Raw genomic sequence first — 17,873 nt, 5'->3', positions numbered from 1 at the left:
GTTGTGGGGATAAGATGGAGGAGGAGAATGATGTAAGCTGCCTTGAGCCCTTTGTAGGAAAAAGGCAGGATATAAATCGAAATAAATAAATGGATAGAATTGGATTTTTCTTAATTTTCTGGACTTGTGTTGCGTTGGAAAATGCACACTGGTGAGAACGTACCCTTCTAAAATTGCTCATGTGCAGAAATGCACAAATGCTTCTGAATTATACATTTTCATGCTTTAGCTGTTGGGAGGGAACGCATATTTTCAGTTGGTGTTTTAGATTTTTCATAGTTTTGGTTGACTAAATTTGCATACAGTTCCAGGAAGTTAAAAAAAGTCCATAAGTCCACAGAAGGTGCACATCTCAGAAATTCAAGGCCACATGCAGAATCCAGAGGCCAGATGAATAAAAATACAAGCTCATTTGGATTTGTTGTAGATTTCTCTAACCTATCCCTATGAATCTTTTCCTAATGCTCAACTGTGACATCTCATACATCTAGGTTAACACAAACTATGGTTAGTTTTAACAAACCAGCTTTGTAACCCATGGTTTAAGTCGGCTTGTTTGGAATTAACCACAGTTCATGTTGACCACCATTTGCCATGTCAGATGAATGACAAAGTGAGGTTAAAGGAAACAAGGAGAGAAAGAGGCGAGTGTGTGAGCACAAGGCACATTGTACTAACCTGTGGTTTAGCACAGGGGTCCCCAACCTTTTTGGACCCATTGGCACATCCGAGAATTTGAGAAGCATCCATGGTGACCTCCAGAAAATGCCTAATCACTGGACTGCCAGTTTGGAATCCGCCTGTCACATTATGGATCTTTGGATGCGTCTTATTTGGCAGAAACTTGTTTCACATCTCTTGGATGCCAGAATGGCTCTTTAATAAGGGATTGTGATTCTAATTGTATTCAGAGCAGTACAGCTAATGGACAGTTGTTGTTAGGATGCAATTGCAAGGCCTTCTGGCTGGGAGTAGAATTGGGAGGAGGCCTGGATGCTCAGGCTGCCTCTGAGAGTAACCAAGATGGATGATTATCAAGAGCTGGAACAGGGGAGTTTCTCAGACACAGACGAGGCAGGTACAGCTGTGGGCCCCATGATGCAACACTGGCAGAGGAGAGTGGCCCAATTAGAGGATTCGTCATGCAGAGAGGAGGTGCGCTCATTTCCAGAAGGGCCCTCCTGAAAGGATGGTGCCAAACCTACTCATAAGGAGAGCTCCTCGAAGTAAACACCAGACTGGGTTCAACAAACCACTCTCTGTATGTTCAGAGAACCCTTCTGGGTGATCGGGCTTCTGAAAAATGTTTTGGTCAATGAAGAACATGTTGCAGGAAAGGTCTGTGGCTCTGGATCAATGAAGAGAGGAAACCTAGCTCACGACAGCTAATACTTCCTTTTAGATATAAGTCTGGGTCACATCTAATAGTTGCTTCTTTGGGAAGGAGGTTATAATACAGATAAACTTTGTACTGGAAGGAGAAATGGATTCCCTGTGTATTTTTGGCAGTTAGCGACCTTCCAAACTGGAAGGATAAACAGTTATCGTGAGTCTTTGTGCCCGCTGAGAGACAAAATGTGTGAATGAGGCTGGTTAGTATTGAGACAAAGAGTCTGGAGCCCCAAACAGAGACTGTTGTTCCCTAGAAATATTTGTGGCTTTTCCCTAGAGATATTTGTGTTTTCTCCACTTTTATCGGGGCCCTGTGCCCCTAATCTCCTCAAATATGGAGGGCCGAAAGTGAAACCATAGTACCTGAGACTGCAGGTAAGGGGACCCTGCTGTAGATCCAAATTCATGCCAGTTTTATACCAGTTTAACACGTGTTGCTTTGCCCAACAGTTCTTGGAGACTGTATCTTTGTGTGTATGTTGAAAAATTTCCGTTAAATATCCCTATACAGTTCTCAAGGTCCTTGGGGAGAGAAAATGATCAGTGAGGCCTTTAATGCAGATGTGGCTTTGCTGAATTCAGCTCCCTGTTTTCAGCAGTTACCCGCTTTCTTGGGGAAAACATAACATTGGAGGCAAAGAAGGGCTACCACTCCAGCGTCTCCTTTGTAAAGTGGAGTGGCATCCAAATAGGTTCTCACTCACAATCTTCACTCATCCCCAATCAGGTCCCAAAAACTGAAAGAAGGCGACATGGGGAGTCACATTTGCAGGAGAATAAGGGTTAAAGATATTTCTGCTTCCACCAACAATCCATTCCTCTTCCTTTGCACATTCCCTTTTCCCCACGTTCCTCATTTCCTTGGCATGCATGAGGCTGGCACCACATATCCCAATTTTGTCCTCAGCCACTTGGTCAGATGTATTTTATTCTTGCATTGCAGCCAATCTCACTGCAAAAGCTGCATCCAAAGGGAGCTTTAAGCTCCTTTATCTAAGCAATTCAGCTTAGACGCAATCCTATGCGAGTTTACACATAAACATGCCTAGGATCGCATCCCTTCCTCGCTCAGCTGATTTTATATTAATGAAACTAACACCTGCTCATGCTGAATCTTACAGGAAAAAATAGAGTTTCTCAGTTGACCACACTTCCTGTTGGTGAAAAGAAACGGGCGCACGAGAGGGAGTCAAGCCTCCCTCACTCTCCAGCTGCAAAACCATACTCAAATTGCTAACCATATTTAAACTCAGATGGAAACGGTTGTTGCTGAACGTGACTTTTGTTTACTTTCAGGGACCCGGCTGTATCCAGCCACTGCTTGAACTCATTCGAAGCTGCTACACACTGTGCAGCCAGGCAACGAGCAGCAGAAACAAAAACAAAATTTATCGTTGAAAACTCCCTATTTAGGTCGGGGCACTTCTCAGTAATGCATAGGAGAGAGATTTCTCTGAACAGTATGAAGCTGTCTTGTCAGCTGCGGAATCGGTGCCCGTATTACGTTATTGGATCTCAGTGAGCATTGCTCACATCCTGAAGTGCCTCATCTACAAGTCCTGGGGGTAGTTAGCCCCCCCCCAAAAAAAACTTGGAGGAGGAGGAAGGCTGGAGGGGTCAGGAGAGACTTGCACTGGGAAGGGGACCTCTGAGGCCTGCCCCCATTTACCTATCAGTATTAAAGCTCCCAATTAGATGCACAGCTGCAATTAATGGCCCCATGCTGGGCTTTATAGAAGCATGGGGGAAATTACAATGCGTTCTGTAAAGGCTTACAGGTGACTACCCACACATCTTTTCCTTGGGTCAATCACGGGGCAGGTATACCCTAGCCTGATCCCAGCTCTTTAAGCAAAAAACAGTCCCTGAAGCTACTGACTAGATTCTGATCCTTTATGGAGAGGTGCAGCTTCTTCTGAATTTAAGATTCTTCTCCCCCAGATTCCTACTCCTGGGCTTTGGAAACATGGATCAGGTAAGTTTCCAAACATGGCAAAACTGGGCAGGGAATCAGTAAGGGTTTGTCATAGACGGGATGGTACGGCATCCCATTGCAGAGGTTCAACAGCCACATCTGGTCATGCCTCTCCCAGGAACGGGCACAAAGAATATCTCCGGATGCTTGGAAATTCAACCCCAGCATTCCTGATTGTTTGCCATGCTGGCCGAGCTGAACTCCAAAAGAGCTTCCTTCTAGCCTACACTACACTGGGCTGGTTTTATAGCTGCCTAATTGCTTCCAGTGTAATACCAGTTTATAATAAAGTTTATACTAGCCTAATTCTTCCCACAGCAAATGTTATAGTTTAGCAGTGGTGTTGAGGAAGACCCCTTATTCCACTCACAAAACTGCAATTCCCAGGGTTCTATGCGGAGGAGAACTTGCTATTCTGCAAGTTTAGCAAAACGTGCAGAGATGCTGTTGACACACCTCTTTAACAGCCTGTTCTCATGTTTGTTTACTCAGTGAGTGAGCGCTAGATGCGGGCAGAGAAGACCACTTGGACATCTTCTCCCTGGATGTCCATGGAAGAGCAACCAGACCAAAACAGCAAACAAGGCCATGCAATTAAAGTGCATGTCAGATCAGTTGATTACAAAGTAGTTTTTACTGTCTGCTTTAGGGCTGCTTTCATGAGCGTTTTCGGAAACTATTTTTGGGTCTAGATAATCTACGATGCTCACAGGAGAAAGTCGCCTCCATAAAAGCTGGTCTTACTATGAGACAAGGGAGGACGGTAGTCTTGGGTGGTGGATTTTGTGTGGTGGAGCATGAAAGAGACCAGGTTCGCACAATCATGGAGGGAAGGCAAGTATGGTAGCTTATTTTCCTTCCATGCACTTGCTGGTCACGAGCTGCCTAATTAATTTAATTACCCTCACCGGGCACAGACTTTCATGATGCCTGAACCTGGCTGGAGTGGGTGGATGAGATGATTTGTAAACCACCCAGAACACACACCCAATGAGTGAAATTGCATTAATCAGGAGTTCACAACTGGCATGCACAAAAAGAGAAAAAGAAATGTCAGTGACGTATGTGACACGGTGATTATTTTCCCTCCATGATCATGTGAACCCAGCTAGCAGCGGATTAAACCCATAGGGGAAATCCACCAGAAAACTCTTCCTCGGATGCTTCAGTGAAATATGCAGGACCTAGATGAGAAGTATGGAAGGGTTTGTTTGGACTGGATTCACTTCAAATGGGACTTGCAAAGGAAAACGTGCCAGTGGAAGGTGGCTGTGTTGAACTGTAGAAGGCTCCACCATTTTCAGTTCCTGCCACAGGCACCAAAATAACTTTTTCAGCCTCTCCTAAGTAGTGAACGGCATGTTACATTGCACATACAGGCAGCCAAGCTCCAAGCTTCTTTTGGTCTCTGGAAGAAGCAAGGCTGGTTCACCGGAGGAACACCAGTGAAGAAGTTATGTAACTCCTTTGCCGCTTTCCCACTCAGTTCTGCCCATGGCCTCCCATCTATCTTTCTTCCCATGGAGTTCCAGGCCAGGCCCATGGTTACAAGGGCGTCTGAAGCAAGAAGTGCACCTCTGGAAAGTTTGAGCAGAGAAAGGGAGGGTGCAGAAAGGATTAAATAAACCCTTCTCCACTACTGCTCCTCCACACGAAGCGACAACTCCCCAAGCTTGTTTCCCAGTTTAAAAACAAGTATGAATATCACCCACTGTGCTGACTATCTTTAGCATGAGTAACCTTACCAACTCATGCACAAAAACCTTTCACAGTTAAAAAAAAGCAAATGGAGAAACACTTGTTTCCCAGTACTCCAAAAAAAAAAAAAAGCCCTTTCTTTGTAGAAAGCCATGATGTCCAACTTTGAGATCAAGCCAAAGGAAATATATTTTATCTCCATAAATGTGCAGCCAACCCTGGGAAACCTCAGAGGGAATAGACAGAGCAAAAAACACATTTGCCTAACAAATACTTTAAGGTCAGTATGATGCACATACTAATCATGAAGCAGTTCATTATTTTATGGACATCTCAGTGCCGAAGACAATCTGGAGGAAGGGAAAACGCTGCAATTACAGGGCACCGCTGGTATGAGAATCTGCCTGTTAATCCAATTTACGTTGCTTATAAATCCCCAGTACAAGCTGGGAAAACACAGAGGCAATCAGAAACTTTCTGTGCGATGTCAGCAGAGAACTTTTCCGTACGCAACAACATTTGGTCAAGCCCTATTTGCAGGCTGAAACAACACTCAAGGCATAAATTTACTATGACTTCTACTGTTTGTAAGAAATTGATCGGACCATCCTATTACCGAGAGAGTTCCATAACCACTAGCAGACCATTGAGTTAAGTATATTATGAAAACTGTGGGCATCTTCCTCCTCTCACTGGTATCCTTTGTCCTGCCCTACTGATTCACATCCTGTGGCGTTGTGTTCCCTTAAAGCAAGGTAAGTTAAAATTGCCATAATCCCTGGCTGAGAACTGGTTCACATACTGGCAACCTGGACTAGCACAAAGAGAAAAAACTGGGAAGAGGAGCTGCGCGGGAGATAAAGACGATGCTTAAATGTACATGCTTCTTACTTAATTGTATATCCTATTTTGCCATATCAAATAAATTCAAAGCTGCTTGGATGTGTAGGGGTTTATCCATGTCTCCTGCTGTCACAACTTGTGAGTGAATGCTGGCATGTTAGAACATGTGCACAGGGAAATGTGGCGCAAAATATACAGCTCAAGAAGAACTGTGCCCTTTATCATTTGAAGAATACACATCTTCCCAGTATGGCCAGGGCCCTGGCCAATTCTGTGGGTTTTGCATAGAAACAGGTCAGAGCCTTCTTTGCAAAGCAGATTGAAATGGCTGAACTCTGCGCTCTTGCATGCTCCCACCGCTTCCTCAGAAGAGCTTCTCTTGCGCTTCCCTTGCCCAGACCTTCTAGGCATCAACTGGAATGCACACACAATCTGCTTGACCATTGCCAAGATGTGGGCAGGTGAGTCAAGAAACAAGGAAAGGAGCAAGGGCTGTGTCCAGGACACATCATCCTTCTGCCCACTGAGGTTGCTTTGATGAGAGAAAATAGAGCACAAGGGATATGCCTGCAAGGATATCACATGCTACAATCCTTTCTTCTGTACTAGTGGTACGTTGTCATGAAAATTCTGCCATGGAATTTAAGTAGAACTGCCCTTGTGCCACAGAAACTAGTTTTCCATCTCAAACAAACAAACAAACAAAAAGGAAAACTGAAACAATAAAACAGGATTAGTTCAGGGTGACATTGACAATCCCCTGCCCCAACTCCTCAGGCCAAGTCATAAAACAACCTCAGAAGATTAAAACGGCCTTTAGGAGCTACCAGTGTGCTGTAAGGGAACAAATTGCATTGTAGCTCTCTGTGAGAACCCTTGTCTGAGTGCTATGAAGGGACTGAGAATAAGATTCCTCTGGTATATTTAGCAATCCAAGGAAGATAGGAATTTGGCATGTAGGTGCACGCCTTTTGAAAACATTTGGAGGACCAGGGGCTGAGATGGCAGTCAGGTTCAGGACCCGTTCTGCTGAAAACAGAACTCTGATCAGTCAAAGTATCTCACCTCAAGACTGCTTTCCTACAGTACAGAAAGAATGGGGGATTTCTAGGCCTTTGGAGGATGTGGGACAGCAGCTCCCTTCAGCATTGCTATGCTTGCTGGGGCTGATGGGTGTTGCAGTCCAGCATCCTCCAAACACCACATGGTTCCCGCCACTGCTCTGCAGCCTCTACATGGAGGATGTCACAACACGCCTCTGAATGTCAACGCTCAGTGTGAGAGTCAAATTGTTTGTCATTCTCTTACCATGAATGCCAGGTAAATCACGTGTGGGGGTCAGTGAAAAATTCTGCGGGAGCCAGTAAAAAAATTAGGAATGTTGCAATATCCCTATGAACACTGGCTCTTCCCGCACTGGGGAATCCCAACACAGAAACAGATGTGACCATTTTGACCAGATGTGACAGGTAAGAAGAGCTTGCTCTTGAGAAATCTCCGTGTTGGATGACATATTACCCTGTTAGGCCTAATGAAGCTGCACAAGAAACCATTTTCATAGAATAGTAGTGTTGGAAGGGGCCAAGAAGGCCACTGAGTCCAACCTGCTGCTGTTGTAGGTCACCAATTTACACCATCCCACTCAGAGGGCTGTTTTAAAGGTCTGTAAGTGTGGGAGAGCCCACAACCTCTCTAGGCAACTGGTTTCACTGTCGTATTGCTCTGACAACTTTTCCTAATATCTAGCCAGAACCTCAGTTGTCTCAGCTTCACTTGATTAAGTGTCTGTGTCCTACACTCTGGTATCAACGAGATCTTGACCTTCCTCTTTGTGGCAGCCTTTGAGGTACTTATAGAGGGATACCATGCCACCCCCCCCCCCGCCCCAGTCTTCTCTCAAGGCTGAACATGCCCAGTTCTCTCAGTCTCGCCTCACAGGGCAGTGTCTCCAATTCCTGGATCATGTTCATTGCCCTCCTCTGGACCCTTTCTAGTTTTCTGCATCTTTCTTTGATCTTGCTGACCAAATTACACAACCTAGTTTTATTGCATACCTCAGTTTCTCTCTGCTTAGGGGACACTAGACACAGACTGAGGCAGCTTTAAACAAAACCCTCTAGAATGAACAACAGATGCTCTCTGCTAGCCCCCACCAATGGCTATGCTGACTGGGGATCATGTAAGTTGTAGTCCAACACATCTGGGGGGCAGATGGGCTGTTCTATCCATCTGTCCCTTACGCAACTCAGGTGCGGAAAAGGAGGTTCAGAAGATGGCTTGCTTTTGGAACCAATTCCACAAGCTTCTCTTAAAATGAGGAGCTTTCACAGCTGCTGCTTGGGCACAGGATGCTGAGGATTGAATTACCACATCTGCAGCTCACCTGGGAAGGAATCAGGAGCAGCTGGGCCTCTGGCCTTTCATTTTCCCAATATGGCCCCGGAAATATTACTCAGCAGAGCTATCGTCCAACCAATAACGATGTTCTCTAATTAAAGTTGTGCTCTGGAGCACACGTTATGCCAGGAATTGCCAAGCAGTACAAAAGGATTTAGTACACTGAACATGAAAGATAAATAGTTTTAAATTAATGAAGAACAAAGATTCAGCTTTTCTTCCATGCAAATATGGGGATTGTTTTTTTAATTTGGAAGGTCTGTCTCTTTAGCACCAGTATATGCTAGATCAATCAGATCAGCACAGCAAGAATTAATCTGTCATTCTCAAGTTCTTTGGTAAATCTTAACTAATTGGGGAAAACAATATTGATGGGGATTTGACACTTTTTATCCTCTTGGGAAAGGACCCTCTGCTCTGCATACACCGATCTAGTCCACAAAGCAGTTTTATCTGCTGGGCAGCCTATGAAGTTTAATCATGGTGAAGCAACAGTTCTGCCCGGCTTCACTTGTAAGGTGAAGAAAATTGCGTATGAGAGAGAAATGCCACACTCTGATGTTACTTCAGTTTTGTATGTAATCCCCTGGCCATATGTCTGCATATACGACTCATAACTGAGAAGGTCTTGATGCCACCAGACACGGACTATAAGGAATGTATGTTTTATTACTCCATCACTTTTAACACTCCATCAGCGTTTCAAGGGTTGTCTGGCAGCTTTTATTCTCACTGATGGAATCAGATTTTTCTCAGTTTCCCAAACAGGCATTTCTGCTGGACAAGAAGCACTTGTGAAAAAGTGCATTTCCGGAAATGTACCACCACACAAAGAAGTGTGTCCTTATGCTTTCACTTGGTTGGGGGTGGTGTATGCATTTTGAGCTGGTGGGGTGGTTTATTTGTATTTTTCTGTGGCTAAATCAGTGTACAGTTCTAGAAAGTGAAAAACAAAACCCTGGTCTATATGGCTCAATAAGAGGAAGTTCATAGCAGAATCCATGACTGAAACTCATTTGGGTGAGTTGCAAATACCTCTGGAATCTTTTCTAGCGTATTGTAGAATCTGACTACCTATGAGAGGAATCCAGGACCAGTAGCCTCAAATGCCATTTGAAGGCAGGGTGCACTCCTAGCTCTTTCCTCCTGAAGTTACTTGCCAGATGTGCCCGGAACATCTGTCCTTTTCTGCTTGACAGCTTGCACAGGTGTGCTTTTTGCCTGCTGCATTCCAGGCTCCAAAAACTGAGCTGAGCAATCCTATTCCAGAGGTGAACGTGGAAAGTCATCCTGAATTCAGAACATTACTCTGATTGTTCCAGCTACTCCTTAAAGAGGTGGAATCCCTTGCTCCAGAAGGGAAGTCTCAAGATCTGAAGCAAGTCGGGTTTTCATACATCACACTTCCCACAACCCACCTCTAATGGGGGTTGTGTGGCTTGGCAAAATACAGTTCTAGGCTGCTAAGAGGGCTGCTGAGGAAGCCACGGCGTTTTGGCCATCCCTCATCTCAGAGTGAAACCTTTCCTGCAGATCTCTCTACCTATAGGTCTGTGAAGCTACAAAATATAGTCCAAGCCCTCAAACCTACACGTACTGCAAAAATTTAGCATATTAAGCACTCTTGCAGGCTCCGCACAAACATTTCCCTGCTCCCTTGCAGGAGCACAAGACACAAAGTTCAGCCTTTTTCCTTTTGCTTCAAGGAAGCACGTCTCACACTGCAAAACTCTACCCTGTTCTTTTGAAGCCTGTCAGAACTAATTGCCAAAGTGGCTTTTCCTGACATTCAACCTTTTTGTTAATTTTGCCCTGTTCTGTCAGTAGTTCATTGTACCCAAAATACTTCTTTTACTTGTTTGGTGTCACACCCATTAAGCATTATGGGCGCACCTAATTATAGTCTAGAATTAGTTAAGGCAACTTTAATTGCTGTGTTAAATGTTTGACATGAACTAGCCCCTCCATCTGAATTAGTTCTGTATGCTCTGCTGGCTTACATACTTTATAATGATAATTCCTGGTATGACCTCCTATGCTCAGTGCCCAGAAAAAGCACCCTCTGGCCTTAAAGCTCTTTTTAAGGATATGGAGCCAGTGCTCCAGAGAAGCAGTGAGGTTCACTGGTTAGAGCACAGAACTGGGACTCAGGCGATCTGGACTCTCGTCCTCACTCAGCCGTGGAGCAAACTGAGTGACTTTTGGCTAGCCACAGACTTTCAGCCCGACCTACCTCACAGGGTTGTTGTGACAATAAAAGGGAGAGGAGAACCTAGTGAGCCTTTTGAATTCTTGCAAAAAGAAAGGTAGGGTATAAATGTATGATGATGTTGAGGAGGAGGAGGAAAGCTCCCTTATGTTGAGTTAGCCCACGGGAGCCATCTAGCCTCATATGCCATCACAGGCTGGCAGCAATGGCTGCCCGGCCTTTCAGAGATTCCTGGTCTTACCTAGAGACACAGGAGCTCCCGCTGAGGGGTTCATGCATGCAGAACTGTGTGGACCATCTACTCTTACTTGGTGGTGAAAAAAATGCCCTCTGCACGAGCTCTGGGCTATTCTCGGACATTCTCAAACTGTCTGTTCTAGAGCTGAGCCTCCTAAATTCAAACTAGATGTGAGATGCCACAAATAAAGCAATTCTTGGGTAAAGAACTGTGATCTTACAGTCCAGAGTGAGTTAAACTGCTCCCTACACATCGTTTCAATGAACCCTCTCTTAGTGCTTGATGACTGCCATACTGGCTGGGGCACATGGAAGCTGTAGTCTAAACATCAAGTGGATGCTAGGCTGCAGCCCCTGCTATAGTCACTCTGAAAGCCAGTGTGGTGCAGTGGTTAAGAACACCTGACTGGGACTCGGGTGATCTGGGCAACTTTGGGCCAGTAACAGACTCTCAGCCTGGCCTACCTCACAGGGTTGTTGTTGTGGGGATAAGATTGAGAGGAGGAGAGGAATAATGCAAACCTTCTTGTGTTCCATAAAGGAAAAAAGATGGGATATAAATATAATAAGGAAACAGTCACTCCCTTCCAAGTTGTATCAGAAGATGTGCATTCTCTTTAGGGGGCTTCCGATTATGCACGAAGGGTGTGATCCTACAACTGACTAGGGCAAGCAGGGAGTTGTAGGCCATGTTTCTGTCTAAACTCTCCTAGGATTGCTCGCTAAATCGGACTCCAAGCATATCTAAAGAGAGGTTCTAAATCTTCTGTTACAGCTCCTATCCAGCGCATGTCCAGAGGGGGAAAATGCCCAGATGCAGCAGGAAAAAAAATACAGAACCAAGCCAGGAGATGTGCTAAACCTTTAGAATTCTTTCCAGCAGCAGAATTTAGATTCTTTAAGTACAAAGCTCAAGGGTTGTGTCCCTCAAAAGAACAACTGATCCCTCTCCCTCTGCTCTTAACATTTCATATTCAGTTACAATCGATGGTTTTCTGTTTCAGATGCTTAACTTTTTAGCCATTATTCAAGCTCTGGTAATTGCACCTTTGAGTTATTGCAACATGTTTCATGTCAGGCTGCTTTTGAAGAGAGTCCAGAAACTTCAGTTAGTCTGAACCAGGGCAGCTGGATTGTAACCAGGGCAGGCAGAAACAATTGTATTTGTACTGGCTGCCAACCCAGTTTTGGATTTTCAGATTCCAAGTGCTGGTTTTAACCCTGAAAGCCTTAAGAGACTTAGGGCCAGGTTTCCTGAAAGTTCTCTTCTCCTATCTTCCGGCCAGGATCCTAATAAGTTTTCCCAGGCCCTCCCCCATGTCTTTTTGGTGGTGGTGCTTCATTTGTGGAACACCCTCCTCAAAGAGACTCACCTGATGCTTACACTACCATCTTTTCAGTGCCAGAAAAAGATCTTTTTATTCTCCCAAACATGTCAAGGGCTCTTTCTAGAGTTTTTAGATCTTTTTTTTTTTGGGGGGGGGGGGTAGTGTTTTGCATTACTGTTTTAAATGATGCTGGTTTTCTCTTGCTTTTATTAGTGATACGGTGTATCTTTGTTCTTAGGCCTATATAGTTCATTTACTGGGCAGTCGAAATGCACAGTGAACTTGAAATAAAGTGTACAATTAGGCACAGCTTTCTCCAGCAGCAACAGTGCTCGTCTTGTACAGAACAGAGTTAAATGGTTTTCCCCATCCATTTAACACAGAGTATCTCCAGTACTTCTAGCAACTTGAAAATACCCATCGTGACAGGAGGAGCGTACGGGGGAAAGGTCTGCATATTGCAATGTGCAAGAACTGCCAGGAGATCTGAAGCTCCAGGAGATCATCTTTGTGCTGTGGTCACCCAGCGAAGTTCCCTGCACAAAGCACGACAAGGAGGATCAACGCTTCTAACAGGAGGGTGGCAGACTGGAGGGGATCATCACAGCGATGATCTATTTGCAAGACGTAACGGCCCGGGGGACAGCAAGCAGAGAGGATTGCCCGCCTTCAGTCAACTACCCCTCAACCATCTATGGTCAACTTCTGGGTTGATTGACCTCCAAAACAAAAACGGCAACAGGCCAGGTCTGGAGAACACACTCAACAGCCTATGAATGAGCGGCTTCTGCGTGGCTAACCAAAAGCTGAAGCAGCAGCGCACTAGAGGCAATGTACCCAATTACTCCCACTCAAGCCTTGTTTAACCCATGGGCTGTTCCGTCATGCAAACCCGGACACAGTTTCCAAGGGCAGCTCTTCTTCTTCCCCACAGGACTTAATGGCAACCAATCACTTACAAAGAAATGAAGGGTTGAATGGAGGGAAGGGGTTTCATACGAGGTTGAACCTCCTCTTCGTCCCTGGACTGGTTGCAGTGATCTGGTAACTCTCTGCCCGTTCATCTGCATCACTTCATCCCAAGCTCTGTTTCACAGTCACATCACAAGATGCCCAATATCTTGGGAACCGGCTGTTACAACAAAGGTCTGCAGAGAACCACTGATGTCTATTTTAATGTAAGGTTGATCTTTTAAAGTTAGAATCATCTCATAGCAAAAGGGAAGAATAGAGGAAGGAAGGTATATGGGTCGCAACAGTATTACGAGTCAATGTTTACACAAGCCATTTCATCAGTATTTTGGCTCAACGTGTAGGAGACAGAAGTCTTTGCAGAAGGCTTGAGTTGTTCCCAGCATCCTTCCTTTGGAGCAAGTTCAAGGAGCAACTGACCGCAGAACTTGAAGTGAATGAATGGAGAAGAAGCAAAAGCAGGAGTCTTGGGCAAAGATTGAGCAATAAAAGCTGGGTGGAGAAACGCACGGGGACTTGAAGATAATAAGGCATTTCATATGAGATAAATAACCACAAAAACTGCATTTCCACTTGTCTATTTGTAGCAGTGGGCCAAACTATCTACTCTTCTGATGCTGCTTACATAAAAAGGGAACTGCTCTGAAGATTACAGGGTACATCTATATTTGTACAGATATTTGTATATCTGTATTTGTCTCAGAAAGCCAGGCTCTGAGAATTCATTGGAGACTCCATATGGATCATGGGGCCATTATATACAGCCCTTCGTGCCCTCTGTAACCCGTTTCAAATCCTAGCCTTATGCTGCCTACTTCCCCACCCTCTGCAAATTTCAGTAATGCAGCCTATTCATGTGATGAATGATTTCACATTTCGTTTTTCTAAGGTGGGTGTGTGCCATCTGGACCCTGTGACCTGCCCATCTTTCAAGCAGTCCCAGTACTGTGCCACCTGTCCACCCCACCCTATAAAAACAATTCAGGTGTGGGCACCTGCTGGGTATCTGCCCACACCAAAGGCTTATATAAAGAGTGCATTCAACCTCTTTGCAGCACCCCTAATTTCCTTGAACAATCCTTTGCCCTCTTCCTTGTCAAACGGTGTGATGGTTTCCCTGACCAGCCTCCTGCTTCTCCTGCATTTAACAGAAGTGCCATTGCTGGTGATAAATGTTTTTAGCCCCTCAATCTCTTCTTTTTGCCCACTTACATTATTAACTCGCTTCTGTTTTGCCAGAACATATGCTCGTTTTTCATTTCCTCATGTGAGCAAGTATTGTACTTTTAATAGAAGGCTTCTTGTCATCTGTAGCTTCCTGGGGACTCTTCGTTAGCAAGCTGACATCCTCTTGGATTTGTCTGCTCCTTTCCTAATCTGTGCTGTATATTCTAGCTACGCTTCTCCTATTGCGGTTTCCAATAGCTTCCAAACATCCTGAAGAGATTTACTCTTGACTCCCTCACTCAACTTCCTTTTAACTAATCCTTTCAATTTGGAGAAGTTCCCTCTTTGGACATCAAGGGTGACTAAAGTACATGGGCAGTGTTCCACTTCTCGCTCCTCCCTCTCCCTCTCCCTCTCCCTCTCCCTCTCCCTCTCCCTCCCTCCCTCCCTCCCTCCCTCTCTCCCTCTCTCTCTCTCTCTCTCTCTCTCTCTCTCTCTCTCTCTCTCGTTGTGTGTGTGTTTAAATCAATGTTTATGTATTTCATTAGGCTGAATCAAAACCTATCTGAGGAACTGCCTATCTCAGTATGAACTTGCTTGGTTATTAAGATTAGCAGGAGAGGATGTTTTGGTAACAGCCTTGTAGGTAACTTAGCCTGTTCTGGTATTACTTGTAGAAGCTGAGCACACAGGAAATCGCTTTCTCCTGTGTGAAGCTCTGAAGCACATTGGCTGGGTTCAGACAAAACAACCAACCATGGTTTTTCACCATTGTTGGTCTCTCTGAACCCAGTGGGATTTCACTGTAAGTTTGGTCTTTAGAAGCCACTATAGGAAACAAAGGTTTGCTCTGCGGTTTCTCAGTACCACCATGGCTTGTTATGACTTGTTGTTATCTGAACCCAGGATCAAGGTTTCCACAGACCTGGTATGCAGCTACCACAGAGTCCCCTGGAAAGAGTGGCAATCAACACATGTGAAATGCATATATATGAAAATGGACCTCTCTAAAAAAATTATGAAAACTTCAACAAGGCAGACATAAGCAGTCTGTGTATCCATTCGCAAGTCAATCTATAGATATTGAAAAGGGTTGTTAGGTTCTCAATCCATTGCATTACAGGAAGTGATCCCTTCTCCCAAAAATATGCAAATGGCAGAACTGATCTAGGGTGACCAAATGTCTTTTCCGTTTGGTCACTCTTCTCACAGCATCCCAGGCTGACTGGACAGAGATCACAGTAACCTTCCCAAAGTGCTCCCGTCCTGCCAACTGTTTTTCTCTCTTGCCTCCCCATCAGCCCTTGGTCAGGAATGTTGGAAGCTGCAAGCTGAAAACATAGGAAGGGAATCAGGCTGGGCAACGTTGACAAGGCGACCAACATTCCTACAAATGTCTATTCAGATATAAGCCCCACCGAAGGCATTGCAACTTACTCCCAGGTAAACGTATGTGGGATCGCAGCCTAAGGATGCTTCATTTTGCATACCAGGCTGACTCACCTGAAGGCCCAGCAAGAATGCCAGTAGCTCATGAGGCCTCTTCCTGAATCTCTTTGGGCTCGACTCAACATAAGGAGAGATGCGTTACTTGTCACCTCATATCCCCCCTCCTCTTAAAAGTAGTTGTTTTTATGTGATATATGCTCAAGTCAGAGCTTTCTCTACAAACAAAGATGGCAAAATGGGGGCTGTCTTACATTGTGAGAAGGCAAGATTCCCTGGAGAAGACCAACATGGCTAAGGCAAGACAGAGACAGAGGAAAGGGAAGCCCAAATGAGATGGATTGACTCCACTGGGGAAGCCACAGACTTGAGTTTGTGGGAGCCGACCAGAGCGGAAGCACACTTGTCTAGCTTCAGCCTGGTGCACCTCAAAGGGTTGTTGTGAGCAGATCTGTCAGGACTGCAAAAAACTGTGTGCATTTGCACTGTATTACAGGAATGACAGAACGGTCAGAGGACTGCTAGGGTTGCATATGCAGCCGCACTGCTTCTGAGAACTTCTGCAGAGGATGTGATTAATTAATCAACCAAGCATCGTGCTCCTAATCAACTAAGTCTGCACATGGAAAAAAGAAAGCATCCAGCCTGCCAAATCTTCCCCATCTCCTTCGCAGACTCTCAAATTTGCCCTGGTGGCTTGGGGACCATCTGCAGCAGATTTCGGGGTGGGAGAAGGAAGGGCAGGGTTGTCAGCAGCATCTACAGTTTGGGATGCAACCCATTATCTTAGGTTAAGCATCCTCCGCCCCCCCCCGCCCCCCGCAGGAGAGAATGCCTCTTCTGCTTGCCACCTACACTTAAAAATAATTAAATAAATAAATAGGCCGCCTTTTCAGTTGATCAAAATGTAATTCTGGAGGCATCTCAGAGATGAACGGACGGAAGACTGGAGGGGCACCCATATCATTTTGAAATCAATAAAATGATGGTTTCAACTCTCTTTCAATAAGCTGTGCGTTCCAGTGGGAAGGTTCGCGTGCGGTTCCGCCAGTTCTACCCAGCCGCCGCCGCCTGGCCTTGGATCGCGGCCGCCAAGGCCCCGCCGTGCGCTTCCCTTCGGCCAGGCGCACCGAGCCGAGCGGCGCTCCTCTTCCCGCTCGCCCGCTCGCCGCCTCGCTTCCGCGTGCCCGGGGCTTGGAGCACCGCCGTCTGAACGCGACTCGGCACCAGCCCCTGCCTCGGCAGCTCGCAGTCTGCGCGCACATTGCACGGGTCAGCGCAGTCGCGCGGGGAGGGCGCGGGGCCGCGCTCCGGGGAGGAGGGGGCCTCGGGCTCCAGCCCCCGTCGGCGCCCCCGACAGCCGAGGACGCTGGGCGCGCGAGTCCCGACCATCCGGCGGGGGACGAGCCGGGGAAGCCGGCTGTGCCGGACGGGGCTGCGGCCGCCGCGGGCCCGCGCGGATGGTGGTGCCGGGAGCACGCCGAGCGGCGGCGTGGCAGCGGCGCGCTCCCCGCCCAGCCCGCAGGAGCGCCGGATCGCGGCGCCGGAACACGCGCGCCACGCCAAGCCGTTCTCACGGGCCGGGCTGTTCCGAGGGGAAGCTTCCGCGGCGCTTCTTCCCTCTCCCGCCGCCCTGGGCGCACCCAGCGGCTTGCAAGCAGCGCGGCGCGCCCCCGATCCCAGAGTCCGCTACGTCTGCAGGACTGCGCGGCGCGCCACCCCGGCCCCAGCGCAAGCGCGCAAGCCAGCGGCGGGCGGGCGCGTTCCCGGCGCCGGGGAGCCGCGGCGCTCCGCGAGCGCCCCCCGCGCGCGTTGGCCCCTGGCGGCGCGGGAGCCCTACCTCGGATGTAGGTGCACTTGCTCTCGTCCAGCGAGCTGGAGCTGGAGCCTCCCATGGTGGCGCCGTGCGCGGCGAGCTGCTGCCGGAGCGGAGCGGAGCGGGAGGCTGCTGGGCTCGGCGTCTCCCGGGCCGCGCTCGCTCTGCCTCGGGCAGCGCCTCGGCCCTGGCAGCCGCCGCGCCCCCGCCCCGGCGCAGCGCCTCCTCCCGCCCGGCGCGCCGCCCTCGCAGGCGCCGCCCTGCTCCGCGCCTCCTCGCCGGGGCTCGGGGCGGCCGGGGGCCCCTCCGCGCCGCTCGCGGGTGATGCGCTGCAGCCGGGCCTTCGCCTTCGGGCGGGCTGGCCCTCTTCCGACGTGCGCGGAGAGCGCAGGC

The 17,873-nt window shown here is 47.3% G+C and overlaps 1 protein-coding gene across 1 annotated transcript in view; it reads right to left on the bottom strand.

The window, feature by feature from the left end:
* NIBAN1 (niban apoptosis regulator 1) overlaps positions 1-17,620 on the bottom strand; it is a 72,172-nt gene extending 54,552 nt beyond the window's left edge. Inside the window, exon 1 of the mRNA XM_044439199.1 lies at positions 17,505-17,620. Coding sequence (XP_044295134.1) covers positions 17,505-17,559 — 55 coding nt within the window. The 5' untranslated portion in view covers positions 17,560-17,620. The remainder of the gene's footprint in view (positions 1-17,504) is intronic.
* Positions 17,621-17,873: the final 253 nt, after the last annotated feature.

This window comes from Varanus komodoensis, unplaced genomic scaffold (genome assembly GCF_004798865.1).
Source record: "Varanus komodoensis strain SLA01 unplaced genomic scaffold, ASM479886v1 scaffold34_1, whole genome shotgun sequence".
Classification (NCBI taxonomy): domain Eukaryota; kingdom Metazoa; phylum Chordata; class Lepidosauria; order Squamata; family Varanidae; genus Varanus; species Varanus komodoensis.
Note: the sequence above shows the minus strand (reverse complement) of the source record. Positions and strands in the feature narration are given on the sequence as shown.